Source organism: Chiloscyllium plagiosum, unplaced genomic scaffold (assembly GCF_037043375.1).
Source record: "Chiloscyllium plagiosum isolate Xiang-an unplaced genomic scaffold, Cpla_swu_hap1 HiC_scaffold_31, whole genome shotgun sequence".
NCBI lineage: Eukaryota > Metazoa > Chordata > Chondrichthyes > Orectolobiformes > Hemiscylliidae > Chiloscyllium > Chiloscyllium plagiosum.
In genome coordinates this window covers 50,837,587-50,851,341 of record NW_028270169.1, presented here as the reverse complement: position 1 = coordinate 50,851,341, position 13,755 = coordinate 50,837,587, and the positions used below count along the sequence as shown (strand labels likewise).

General features: G+C 39.5%; 1 protein-coding gene across 3 annotated transcripts in view; it reads left to right on the top strand.

Annotated features, from left to right (window-relative positions):
* LOC122564151 (AP-2 complex subunit beta) overlaps positions 1 to 13,755 on the top strand; it is a 318,942-nt gene that overhangs the window by 199,119 nt on the left and 106,068 nt on the right. For all 3 annotated transcript variants that reach the window (XM_087977539.1, XM_087977536.1, XM_087977537.1), the window contains 2 exons: positions 2,473 to 2,602; positions 10,456 to 10,540. In XM_087977539.1, the coding sequence (XP_087833665.1) occupies positions 2,473 to 2,602; positions 10,456 to 10,540 (215 nt within the window). The remainder of the gene's footprint in view (positions 1 to 2,472; positions 2,603 to 10,455; positions 10,541 to 13,755) is intronic.

Here is a 13,755-nt window from a genome sequence, read left to right as displayed (position 1 = left end):
TTTCATTCTGAATTAATTTTTGTCCAGCACTGTGTACTTACATGCTGCACTTTCAGATGGTCCCTTGATGAAGCTACCCTTAATCAAAGTATCAAACCTGCTTCTGTCAATGGATGCAAGTTTCACAAATCTGTTCTTTCTGCCCCCTTTTTGTTTGAAGATGTTTTGTATACATTACAAATGATCAGGATGCAACTTCAACCCAATAAGTTTTGTAACATTTGTGAATGGATTTATCATCAATTTGCCAGTTCCAGTCACATCTTGCAGTTGAAATGATCAGTTTAATTTCCAAAGCTTTGTTTACCTAAATGCTCCTAACCTTTCTGCAATAGCTCTTCTCATGATACTGAGAGCTTCTGTCATACTGAGTTCTCAGCTCAGCTATCTGTTCTCCCATTATCACGAGCCCAGCAGAGAAAATAGTCAAAACATGACCTAATAATTTTGTCACTGCCTGTCTTTCATCTTGTAACTAGTGATAATTAATATAAGGCCCTTGCATTGTTCTGAATTTCTTCATGCCTTTTTGGTTAAATTTGAGCAGAATTAATTTTGTATTTTCTACCTTTTCACTTTTTCTATCTCCCTCTTGTTTTTTTCTTCCTCTGAAGTTTTACAGCTCCCCATGTCTTTTTTCCCTAATGCCTCTTTCCTCCTCAGTTGGCTTCATCTTTGCTTCCCCCATTCTCCCCAACCCTGAGATAACCAACTCCTGTAATAATCAATATCTTGTTAAAACCTTCCCTTTTAAGTAATTTTTGCCATGTTCTTAGCTTGCGCAAAATTTAATTCCCTCAAAAAACTGTCGTAATCCAAATCGTTACCTACCGTGACTTCGCTTGACCCTACCCAATAGGAGCCAATTCAGTAAAGCCTGCTTCTGTGGATTCCCTAAATTTCTTAAGAGTTTTAAGTATTTTGGTAAACTCTCTTTACTATTCTCTCTTCTCTACTATTAAGTCCTAGTCTGTGTCAGGAAGACCACAAGTCTCTTATGGTTACAAGAAAGACATTGTTCATCTTTTCTCTAACCTCAATTAGCAGTGCATCCAGCATATTACTGTATTCAGTGCCCATCTAGAGATACCCTGCTACTGTCCTTTTCTATTCCTGTCCTTCAGATGCAATCAAAGTGATGCTCTATCCATTCCTATTTTCTTCCGCTTAACCATGTATTCACCTACATTAATCACTGCATCAATCCTTGACACAACATAGCATGAAAGATTTGTTCTCCCTTTGATTGTCTCTTTGCCTATCTCACTAAATCAAACTGTTTCTTAGTTCAAACACAATACTGCACTTTATTTCCTATGCTCATACCAGTATATAAGCGCACCTTGGATTATTCTTTTCCATCCTTTTCTGTATTGGCAACTATCTTTCCTAATAAAATAGTTTAAACTGTACTTTCTCCTTATCTACTTTCCTTGATGAAATGCTCCTCAATTCCCTTATCCCAAATGAATGTGCTTCCTCAGTTTATGTGAAGGCCGTTTTAAATTGTGCATCCTTCCTTTCTGTCTAGAAGTCATCCCATTGGGCCATTAGTTTGAATCCCCCTCTTCCTTCATCATCTGTTCAACTATCTAAACTAACCATCCGTCAAATAAGTCTTCTCACAGACAGAATGCTGAGGTTAATCCCCTGGTAGTCTTATTTAATATTTTCCTTCACGTCTGTGGATCCTGAGTTTTGTTTATCTGCATTGGTTCTTAAATGAAGTGTGACCTGTGACATCTCTCCATCCCATTGTCGATTGTGTTGACCACTTTGTCAAATCTGAGTCTCACTGCCAAGAACACACTTTTTTTTAAGATGAGGAGTGGGGGGAGAAGAGAGAGCACACACTGCCTTTACCAGGAAAACCAAAAAATCTAATTTACTTAGACTGTTTGTTCCCTACCGTGCCTTCATTTCATGATTTCCTGTGAATCTCTAGATTCAGGAGGCAGACCTAAGCTGTAAAGCAAGCGGGCATACCATTGATGTTGACAGAAATGACCAGCAGAAGGCTTTTAAATAGGTTTCAACTTCTTGGAATGTCATTGCTTCATGATAGTGCTGTGATAAGAAATTAGCCAGGTATTTTATTTCTGATTAGAAAGAGAGAGCTTTAAGAATTACTCAGAGATTCAGTTGAGCCTAACTTCCCATTCTAGCCAGTATTAGTTCAGTAATGGTGTCAAAAGAGAAATTAGAGAGATTTGCAGCTGGTTAACAGATCCACCAGTCTGGTGGTGATTATGTATCCAATCAACTGAGAGATGTTACCTGTAGCTTATTTGATATCTCAGAGGCAAAGTGTTAATGATCTCTGAGTGGGAGTGGGCTTTTGTTCTCATCCAACGCAACCTAACTAGTGAGGTTGACTTCTCAGTGATGTTCCACCAGATACTGAGTATCTCGAGCACAAGAGGATGTTGGGAAAATATGGACCTGTCTTATTCACCTGTTTTTTTTCTCTAGCTTTGGTGTGATCCCCACAACTCCACTTCCAATTCACACTCCATTGATGCCAAATCAGAGCATTGAGGTCTCCTTACCACTGAATACCATTGGGCCAGTGATGAAAATGGAGCCACTGAATAACCTTCAGGTGAGACTCTTGTGTTCTGTACTGATGGTGATAGGGGAAGCAGTTTGAATTCTCTCTTTGGTATTATGATCCTTGCAGCCTTATAGTAAGTTTGTGAAAATTGGAACGCAAACTATTAAGCACATTGCAGATGCTGTACGTAGTCATGTTGATGAATTATTGCCCTATATCAAATAAACAGTAAACTATCTGGGGCAATTTCAGTAGTTTAGCCTAGATCCTGTACATGGCTGACCTATTGGGGAGGAATAGCCAAACCAGGCCTTCATGAGGACTCTGTCAGGGAGTGGGAGCATCAGAAGAGGTAGAAAGAGACTGAAATTTATTAGTTTAAACACATTATTTTAAAAGAGTGGCTGTGTAAATACAGGAGGAAGGCAGGATATTAATGAGTATGTTGTGGCCAAGAGTATGCTGCTGTAACTGGTGTAGTTGTGCCTTTGTTATCGCATGCAACTTTCTTTAGGCATGCTAAGCATGGTATGACTTCCATATATGTTGATACTTGGAAAGAACAGAGAAAATAGGCATCATCTCGGTGTTGGGTGTTTAGTTTGGTCCAGACTGTTCAAAACGCAGAGTTTAGATTTCATAAATTGAATGAAGTGCAAGGCCTTTGTCTAACCCTAGCTTGCATTGGTTTGTAAAAAGTCTTTCCAAATTTCATTGAAATTATCTTTTCAAACATCTTTTACTTGGATTTAATCTTCTATATTGATTCTCAAACCATGTGGGATTGATGTTGACAAAATGACCAGCAGAAGTCTTTTAAATATAGTTTCCTACTTCCTAGGATGTCATTCTTTAACCCCCCCCCCCCCCCCCCCCCCCACTTGTGTCCTTGACAACTGGGAATACAATGCTTTACTGAACAGGGCCATTGTATTATGTTAGCACTACCTTGCTTTGCCTCACTTGGCAATAAAAGAAGAAAGGAGAGCAGTGCTAAACACAGCTCTGGTTGCATCTTACAACTTGGTGAACCATGAATGAAGGCTTAGAGTGCAGTGAAAACAGCGTGTCAGTCTATGGTTGCACAGTGTAGCATAAACTGTGGCAACTCTGAATCTCTCTGGAGCTTTTGTCAAAAATAAAAACTAGACTCCTGTCAGTACATTTATTTTTTAAAAAAACTACCAAAGGAAAGGCTTCCACTTAGAAACACAAAAGAACTTCAGATTTGATCACGCAACAAACTGGCCTGTATTTAAATCATTACTGACATTATTTTAGTTTGTTTGTCACACTTATGATGCTAAAAATTAACCTCAAGCATTTTATCTTGAAATGAAGTGAATTGGTGTCACTCTGCAGAATTGTAAATGCAGTTCTGGCTGCAGTGTTTTCCGTAACCTCAGATGGTTAATATTAGCTGTAACGGAGGGGCAATTGTTTTCCTTTCAACAGAAGCAATTTGTTATCTTCAATATGTGTCAGTCATACATGTGACAGGACAGTCTGCACAGTTGTTTATGTATAAATGTGACTAAATGCCAACTTCTGTTGTTGGAGCGTTTCCTGTTTTGTTGAGGTACCCTCGTGATTGGCTGCTCTATTACAGTAGGGTTATAGTTGTAATGAATTTACATGATATGCAAATAAGCAGAGGCAACTATCTGAAAAAAAACAATATTTACTGCAGGTAGTCTAAATTTATAATTTATTTGATAACTGCAGCTTCCATTTGAATGTAGAAATGACGATTGTCCACATCCCAGTGAGCAGCAGTTTTGCCACTATTCTCTTTGATTTAAAGGTCATGTTATATTAATAAGCAGCCAGGATATTGCCTGTGAATGGCATCCAGCTGGCAATGAGCAGCCACTGATACATATTGGTGTCAAAAAAACAATCCAAATGTTCATATTTCTGTGATTAGCACTTTCATATGCTAGCAGGTGGAAGGCATTGAATAATGAAATAAATTACCACGACGAGTTCCATCGAAGTCAAAGCAAAGGCATTTCTATTCATTAAAAGACTTGCAAGGAATGAAATCTCTGAAGTACATGATTTATGTTAATCAGCATAGATTTCCCACTCGAGAAGTGCTTACTCCCAGTCAGTTTCCATGCTTCTGAACTGGAATGCTGGATATTCTGGCTGTATACTCTGCACACCAGAAAATGCCCCGATCATTCCAGTAGAATGTTGCAAAGACATATGGGGGTCCATTTGTGGAAAGTTCATGCACCTCGCCAGTGCAGTAATTTATTGATGAACGTGACAGTCCTGGAAAAGCAAATATGCAATAACAATGACGAAAATGGAACAATGTTTTGGTAATCTGTTATAATTATAGTGGATGAAATATATTACAGACTTCACAATATGCAAGTGAACAGCTGTTTTATTGATTGAGAGTATCATAAATATATGACAGAATAAGTTATCTGTTAAAATTTTGCAGATCTACAAATCAGAGAGTAAGAAAGGCATATAGATTTCCTTCAGTTGTTCCTAATGGCTTCAGTAGTTTATCAGGCATTTCAGAAAGGTCAGGCTTGTTCTTGCGCTATGATAGCTGAATAATAAAAACAAAAATAATGTTTCTGAACCGGTTTCTGATATTGCTATGAATGACTTCATAGGAGGTCAGTCTTGGAGATAAAACCCCTAAGATATTTAAAGGTGCCATTCTGCGGAAATGTAATTGACAATTCAGAGAATGGTTTCCAACTTTAGAAACCAGGACAGTATGTTAAACATACCAATAGTTTTAGATTAGATTAGATTTAGATTACATTACAGTGTGGAAACAGGCCCTTCGGCCCAACAAGTCCACACCGACCCGCCGAAGTGCAACCAACCCATTCCCCTACATTTACCTCTTTACCTAACACTACGGGCAATTTAGCATGGCCAATTCACCTGACCTGCACATCTTTGGACTGTGGGAGGAAACCGGAGCACCCAGACGAAACCCACGCAGAAACGGGGAGAATGTGCAAACTCCACACAGACAGTCGCCTGAGATGGGAATTGAACCCGGGTCTCCGGCGCTGTGAGGCAGCAGTGCTAACCAGTTTTAATGATAACTGATGTAGGTGTTAGCATCAGTTTCTTCTCAGTGAATTGTACAGAATTGCACTGAATGTATGGCAAAGCAGGCAGCTGTTTGGCTCATCTGGTCTCATATCTGAAACAAAAGCAAAATGCTGCAGAAACTCAACATCTCTGGCAGCACCTGTGCAGAGAGAAAAAAAGTTAACATTTCAAACCCAATGACACTTTGTCTGAACTCTTGACAGAGGATTTGTACAACTTGACCTATGCTACAGGAGCTTTTTTGGCCTTGCCAGCAGAAAATGAGATATACTTAATTGTAATACATGTGTTTTACATTGCTAAAGTCATGAAGGAGTTATATGACCATTAAAGTCATGTCCAAGAGTATTAGCCCTGTTCTGAATGACAAGTAGAAGGTGGTACAGTTTGGAGAACAGAACACATATCAATTCACATGTTGCTGCCATTATGGTGGGAGTACTAAACAGATGCTTGTCTCAGCTGTACCAGCCACGCTGCATAACACATACAATAATTTAGTCGCAGTCCTCCACTGTCTCCTCTACACAGACTGGGAATGACCTTAGGATCTTTTGCTCTGCATTAGTCAACCCTTCATATAGCTTCTGGATTAGTGGTGCTGGAAGAGCACAGCAGTTCCGGCAGCATCCAAGGAGCAGCAAAATCGACGTTTCGGGGCAAAAGCCCTTCATCAGAAATAAAGGCAGAGAGCCTGAAGGGTGGAGAGATAAGCTCGAGGAGGGTGGGGGTGGGGAGAAAGTAGCATAGATTGTTGTTTTACCTACTACTGACCTGGTTGTTAGACTGCAGAAAGCCAGCTGAAGAAGGTAGAACTGAAGTCAATCATTGCATGCTTTTAAAGGCATTAATTTATACATTACACATAGACACCTCCCAACTCCACAACCATTGTTTCAACCTGTGTCGACTTACTTGGATGCAAATGAATTCCTCATTAAGGCCACGTCTTCTACACTGTTAATACTTGATGATATGATCCATGCTCAGCAGTCAAAACCATGCAAGAAGCTTGAATGAAATTGCCCCTGTTTACTGCTAATACTGAAAATTTTATTTTGACACAAGGCCACAAGCAACAAGGACTTTTCCAAAAAAGTAGTAGAATGCTGTACTTGTAATCGACAAGATTAATTGAGACAAACAAGACAGATGCATATAAAGTGAAGAGAAACACAAAAGGAGAATGGGATATATTGATAAGGTTTGATGAGTAGGATTGGGAGATTGGCAGGATGAATAAAGTCAAATTGCTTGTTGCATTGCTGTAGACTATAGGTAAAAATAAATCTATATAAAATGCTGGCTGAGTACATCTGTCAGAGGCAAGATGTAACTGTGAAAGTGGTAATGACTAAAGTGGAGTTATTCAACTAGAGTTATCAGAGTTGAAACCAACAGGAAGTACTAAATAAAAGTTTAAGCACATCCTTCACTGATACCATTTTACAGGAAGAAATGTAGGAGCGGATTAAAAGCCGTGCTATCCATTCAATGGTTATCTCCAGATTCTGGTTGAGTGTTTGTAGAAAATTGCCACATGACATGTTTAGTCAGCTTCGCTGTTGGGATTAAATAGTGGTACATGGCAATGCCATTGGCAGATCATTCCTGTCAGCAGGCTTTATGGCTCCTGCCCCTTCTAAATCTGAAACTATTTTGTTATTGGGTATGGAACATGAAGAGCAGTGATAGTCTACATCCAGTTCAGCATCCACTGCTTAGCAACTGCTTGCTTTGGTCTTTTTGCACCACAGGAAACTAATAATTACTGCAACTTCCCAAGTGGAACTGTATAATTAATCATCTTTACTCTTCAAATAATATGTATCACCACACACCCTACTCCCACCTGACAATCCCAGGCATTATTATGGCATCATATTTGGGAGTAGGCATTTGAGGTCAGTTATTTTCAGATGAAAATATAACTATTTCAGTGGTTCAGTACCCAGATCTTCAAATAATATGATGAGTATTTGCACTGCCATGACCATTATTGCTGCATGGATCTCCATACAACCAGCCCATACGCCTATAGTGTGTGGGGGATGCACTGCGTTTGAAGAATAAAACAGATCCTGCCAAGATAAAATCTTTTTTCTAAATATTAATTCTCAATATTATGAACTAATATGTTGAAAGCTGCCTAACATTTTCACAGTAAATCTCTGAATTAGTTTTTAATACACAAACATGGCTTGAACTGTCATTTGTTGGGGAATTGCTTGTAACATGAATACCTTAAAAGGTTTCATTAGAATTTTAATCAAGCTTGGGAGATGGTCTTTGTGGCTGTGTGCGCCACATTAAAAATGCAGAGCATGGAAGAAATCTTCCCTGACTATACTTTCAGAAAGTACAATTTAAACGTATGCTCCTCTGAGGTTTATTATGTAGTTATACCAGCCTCCCGGAGTATCAGCTGCAGCTCAGTTGTTCACACTTTTGCTTCTGGATGAAAGCGGTGTGTATTTAGGTCCCATTGCATAGACTTGAGCATGAATTGGTATTCCAAAGCAGCATGAGGAAACATGGCACTGACAGGTATGTCACCTTTCAAATGAAACAACAAGCTGACCCTGTCCTCCTCCTCCTCCTCCTCTTCTATGAACTTAATTGGCTTTATTTAAAGAAAGATTGTGGAATTATACCCAGTATTAATCCCTCAAATAACGTCACAAAAAAAAAATCGGGATGCTTCCTTTTTGTTGTTTGTGGGACCTTGCTTTGTCTAGAATGACTGTCATGATTCTTACATTACCAGTAGCAACAGCACTTTGCTGAGGGGTGGCCTTATAGCAGTTTATAAAGCATTAGGGACATAGATAGGTAGAATACCCAAGGTCTTTTCCCCAGGGTAGTGGAGTCCAAAATTAGAGATCATAGGTTTAGGTTGAGAGGGGAAAGGTTTAAAAGGGACCTAAGTGGCAGCTTTTTCATACAGAGAGTGGTGTGTGTATGGAATGAGATGCTAGGTGGAGGCTGGTACAATTACATTTAAGTCATTTGGATAGGTATATGAATAGGAAGGGTTCAGAGGGACATGGGCCAATGAGACTAGTTTAATCTAGGATATCCAGTTGGCATGGACGTGTTGGACTGAAAGGTCTGTTTCCATGCTACACAGCTCTATGACACTTTGAAACTATTTCGTTAACAATTAAGTGCTGTATGATGGCCTGAGGGCATGAGAAACCATGTAAGTGGAGTTCACACTGGTTTGCCTCAGGGCTTTCACTCTTCTGCCTTTTTTTAACTTCATTTCCATTATTTTTCTCTTGTATTTTTTTCTTTAACCTCATTGCTTTTAGTTTAGTCTCATAAGGGTTACAGAAATGATGCAAGGTAGCTCTTCAGAACATTAAAGATCATTAATAATGGTATGCTACTTATTATTTCAAAAATCCAGTTACCACTTGAAATGCATTATAAACTCTTCCATGAATTATATCATTGATTTGTGTTGGTTACAGATGGTTGCATGTGGAAAGCAGCCTGCAAGGAATAAAACTATAAACTAATTATGGTATATGAGAATAAACTAGGTTTCTCGTTCCAACTGAGTGCTGCAGCTTCATTGAAATCCATTTCAGCTAGTGTTGTAAAAATACCTGCAATCAAGTTCTAGAAAGAGAGAAGCAAATCTAATTGTATTCATTTTCAATCAAGTTGTTTTTACAATGAAGCTATTAACTGGTATTTGAAGTGGCTTGTTCTTGTGCAGTGTGGAAAGAGGGTTATGGGGTGGGGTTTCGTCTGGGTGGAGATGCTCTTCGAAGGTTTGTGTGGACTTATTGACCGAATGGTATGCTTCCACACTCTGGGGATTCTTATGTGGGGAGGTGTAGAGTTCGGTGCTGAATTGGTCAGCATATACGTGGAATTTGATCCAATGTCTTTAGACATTGTGGATGCTGAGAGTAACCACTTCTTCAGAGGCTCAAACTACAATGTGGCTGTTCGATAGCCATCCATCCATCCTCAGAGTAGGATATCAGAGGGAGAGATCTTGGAGGGGAACAAAATGTGCTTTTACCATGTTCAGAAAGGATGCAAGAAAGTTTCAAGCTTGGATCCATGGATATTATGGGCATAGATTTGAAAAACAACAGAGTCCAATGTGTGAGAGTATACGACCATTGGTATAATGGTCAAGTATCTCTATATATAATTGATGATTTAAATGTACATTGTGCATTGGTGTGAAGAACAAGAAGAATACAGAAATTGCTTTCCCTGACCTTAAATCATCACAAGACATTTTAGTCAGTTCAGTGCTTTTAAAATATAGATACTATTGTAATACAGACAACCAGGCAACCAATTTACACACAGCAAGCTCCCAGAAACAGCAATATAACAGTGAACTGTTTTTGGATATTAGGTATGGAATCGATGTTGATCAGCGGAAGAGGAGAATTATCCTATTCTTCAAACAAATTATTGTAATAGTATTTTATTTTGCTGATTGATGCAACTGCATAAACCCAGCTACAGAAACTGAGCAGAGATGTAAATTTCCTTAAAAGCCAAATTGCAAAACTGCTGAAAGATAATCTGATGGATGAAGAATGAGCAATCTGCTCTGATGGATGATGTTATTTTTGGATGTAGCTCTCAAATGTTACCTTCTCTTGATGAAAAGCTGTGTTGCTGTCAAAGTTAAAAGCATTGAATTGCAGTTGAAAATTAACAGACCTTTGGTTAAGTCTGAGTACTGTTATTCACCATGCATTTGGACTGCTTTATTAATGTGTTCATTCTTTCCAGTGGGGCTTAACCCAGTTTTATTGTTATTTCAGGTTGCTGTGAAAAACAACATTGACGTCTTCTATTTCAGTTGTCTGGTTCCACTCAATGTGCTGTTTGTGGAGGATGGGAAAATGGGTGAGTGCTGGCAGTAACTATGCGTTTAGAGAGATTAAATCGTCAGCTTCCTCTACTGTGCTGAAAGTTGCAGATTAGATTAGATTAGATTACTTACAGGGTGGAAACAGGCCCTTCGACCCAACAAGTCCACACCGATCCACCGAAGCGCACCCACCCAGACCCATTCCCCTACATTTACTGCTGCACCTAACGCTATGGGCAATTTAGCATGGCCAATTCACCTAACCTGCACATTTTTGGACTGTGGGAGGAAACCAGAGGAAACCCACGCAGACACGGGAGAATGTGCAAACTCCACACAGTCAGTCACCTGAGGCGGGAATTGTACCCGGGTCTCTGGTGCTGTGAGGCAGCAGTGCTAACTAACCACTGTGCCACCGTGCCGCCCAATATTTTCAATTGCCGTTTGTTCAGAAAGATATATATATTCCATAGAATTTACAACACAGACACAGGCCATTCAGTTCAACTGGTTTATGCCAGTAGCTTTGCTATATATGATCCTCCTCTGTTTGACAATAGAAAGTTTCCACTATCCTTCCGAGAATCCCTACAGTGTGGAAATAGGCCCTTCAGCCCACCAAGTCCACAGTGACCCTCTGAAGAGTAACCACCAAGACCCATTCCTCTGCCTATTATCTGCATTTACCCTTGACTAATGCATTTAACGTACACATCCCTAAACATTATGGGCAATTTAGCATGGCCAATTCACCTAACCTGCACAGCTTTGTGCTTATGGGAGGAAACTGGAACACCTGGAGGAATCCCACACAGACACAAGGAGAATATGCAAACTCCATACAGACAGTCAGCCGAGGCTGGAATCGAACCCGGGTCCCTGGCGCTATGAGGTAGCAGTGTTAGCCACTGTGCTGCCCTGCTTTGTACTTACCTAGCTGTTCCTTGCTATTTGTCTCAGTTACTCCACGTTGGTAAACAATTTAAATTTCATGTTAGATTTAATTAGTTTAAACCATGTTCCACATTCTATTACAAGGCACTCTCTGCTGAAAATGTGATTTGGTATAGGTCCCAAATTTAATTGACTTGGGTCAACATAGACAACCACTGAGAGTGGTGGCATATCCAATAAGGAAGGAATAGTTTCTTAGCTATCAATTATTATTCCACTCTTAAAAATACTTGCTTAATTAGTCAAGCTGATGAAGGTGATTTTATTTTTAGCAGGACACCACAATTAACAGCAGTTCGCTGGTGTTAAAAGGGTGCCATCTGTTCTCTGGTGGTTACCAAATGAACATTTTATTCCCAGCATTGCTTTTTTTTGGTAGCAGATTCATTTCTAGGTCAGAAGGTTGTGGGTTTCAACTTTACTCAAGGATTTGAACACTACGTAGGCTGACAGACCAGTGTCGCACTGAAGTAGTGCAGCATTTTCAGATATACCATTCATTGGAAAGGCATTAACCTGGTGCCTTTCTCTCTGTTCGGGTGATTTAGTTTGTTGTTTGTGTTTGTAGAAACTGGTGTGGACATGATGAATGCTATTTTGAGGCATTTGTCAGGTGCCATGCATTATCTTGTAAATTTCTATTAGATCTCCCCTCAACCTTCTAAACTCGAATGAATACAATCCCAGGATCCTCAGCCATTCATCATATGTTAGGCCTACCATTCCAGGGATCATCCGTGTGAATCTCCGCTGGACACGCTCCAATGCCAGTATGTCCTTCCTGAGGTGTAGGGTCCAAAACTGGACACACAATTCTAAATGGGGCCTACCTAGAGCTTTATAAAGTCTCAGAAGCACATTGCTGCTTTTATATTCCAAACCTCTTGAGATAAATGACAACATTACATTTGCTTTCTTTATCATGGACTCAACCTGTAAGTTAATCTTTAGGAGAATCCTTGACTAGTATTCCCTTTGTACTTTGGCTTTATGAATTTTCTCACTGTTTGGAAAATAGTCCATGTCTATATTCTTTTTTCCAAAGTGCAAGACCTCACATTTGCTCATGTGGAATTTCATCAGCCATTTCCTGGACCACTGTCCTAAACTATCTAAATCTTTCTGCAGCCTCCCCTCCTCCTCAGTACTACCTGTCTGTCCACCTAACTTCGAATCATCGGCAAACTTCGCCAGAATGCCCCCAATATCTTTTCATGTCTTTTCCAAATGCAGTTCAAGAGATTACTTTGAGAAATGCAAGACCCTGTGTTATATTGAATCAACCAATCTGATTGTTCCAATTTTGATCATTTTGGACTGTTAAATTTGTTGCCCCGGGAGATGCGGTTGAAATGAGTAGCAGGTTTCGGCTGGGAAGTCAATGAATGTTTAGGAGATTTGTTCAATGATCTTCCAAGTATTATTGTAAAACAATCCCTCAAGCAGTGCAGCTCAATGTAGAGCCTTTGATAGAATCATACAGTTGTACAGGTCGGAAGCAGACCTTCTCATCCAACTCGTCCATGCTGATCAGACATCCCAAATTAATCTATTCCTATTTGCCAGTATTTGGCCCATATCCCTCTAAACTCTTCCTATTCATGTATCCATTCAGATGCCTTTTAAACCAGCCTTCTCTGGCAGCTGGGCAAAACATTAATTGACTTAAATGATGACTGAAGTTGCAGCTATTAATTAAATATATCTTAGGCTAAATGTGAATGAATTGGAAGTTGTTGCTGACATTTTTCCCTCTCAGAAAGGAACATTGCCAAAGCCTTATCGGAGTCTAAACAACAACTAGATCATGCGGGAAAATAAAGCTGCATGCATGTATGCCATCTGACCCAGACTACCATTCCCAAAGCTGCAAGACCCCACCAATTAAAGTGAATAGGCTTTTCCTTTGTATACAATTATGCACAATTTTGTAAAGTTAGTCTGAGATGAAATTTGCGCACAGATTTAAGTTAAAAACTTTATTACATAAATTGTACTTAGAGCACAGACGTTGGAGCAGAAGGAGGTTATTCAGCCCATCAAGTGTGCTCTGCTATTCATTGAGATTATGGCTGATCTGACAATCCTGAACTATTTTCCTGTTTTTTTCCTCATTACCATTGATTCTCTTACTGTCTAACTCAGCCTTGAAAAGTCTGACAAAATCTATTAAGAACAGTTTTAGAACATAGCGTCAATTCTTGTTCTTGAGAGCTAGTGTACAGATTTATAACTTCCTAGAAAGCATTTTTTGAGAGAGGCAAATTCTTTTGTCGGATGGTTTGAGACTCTCTTT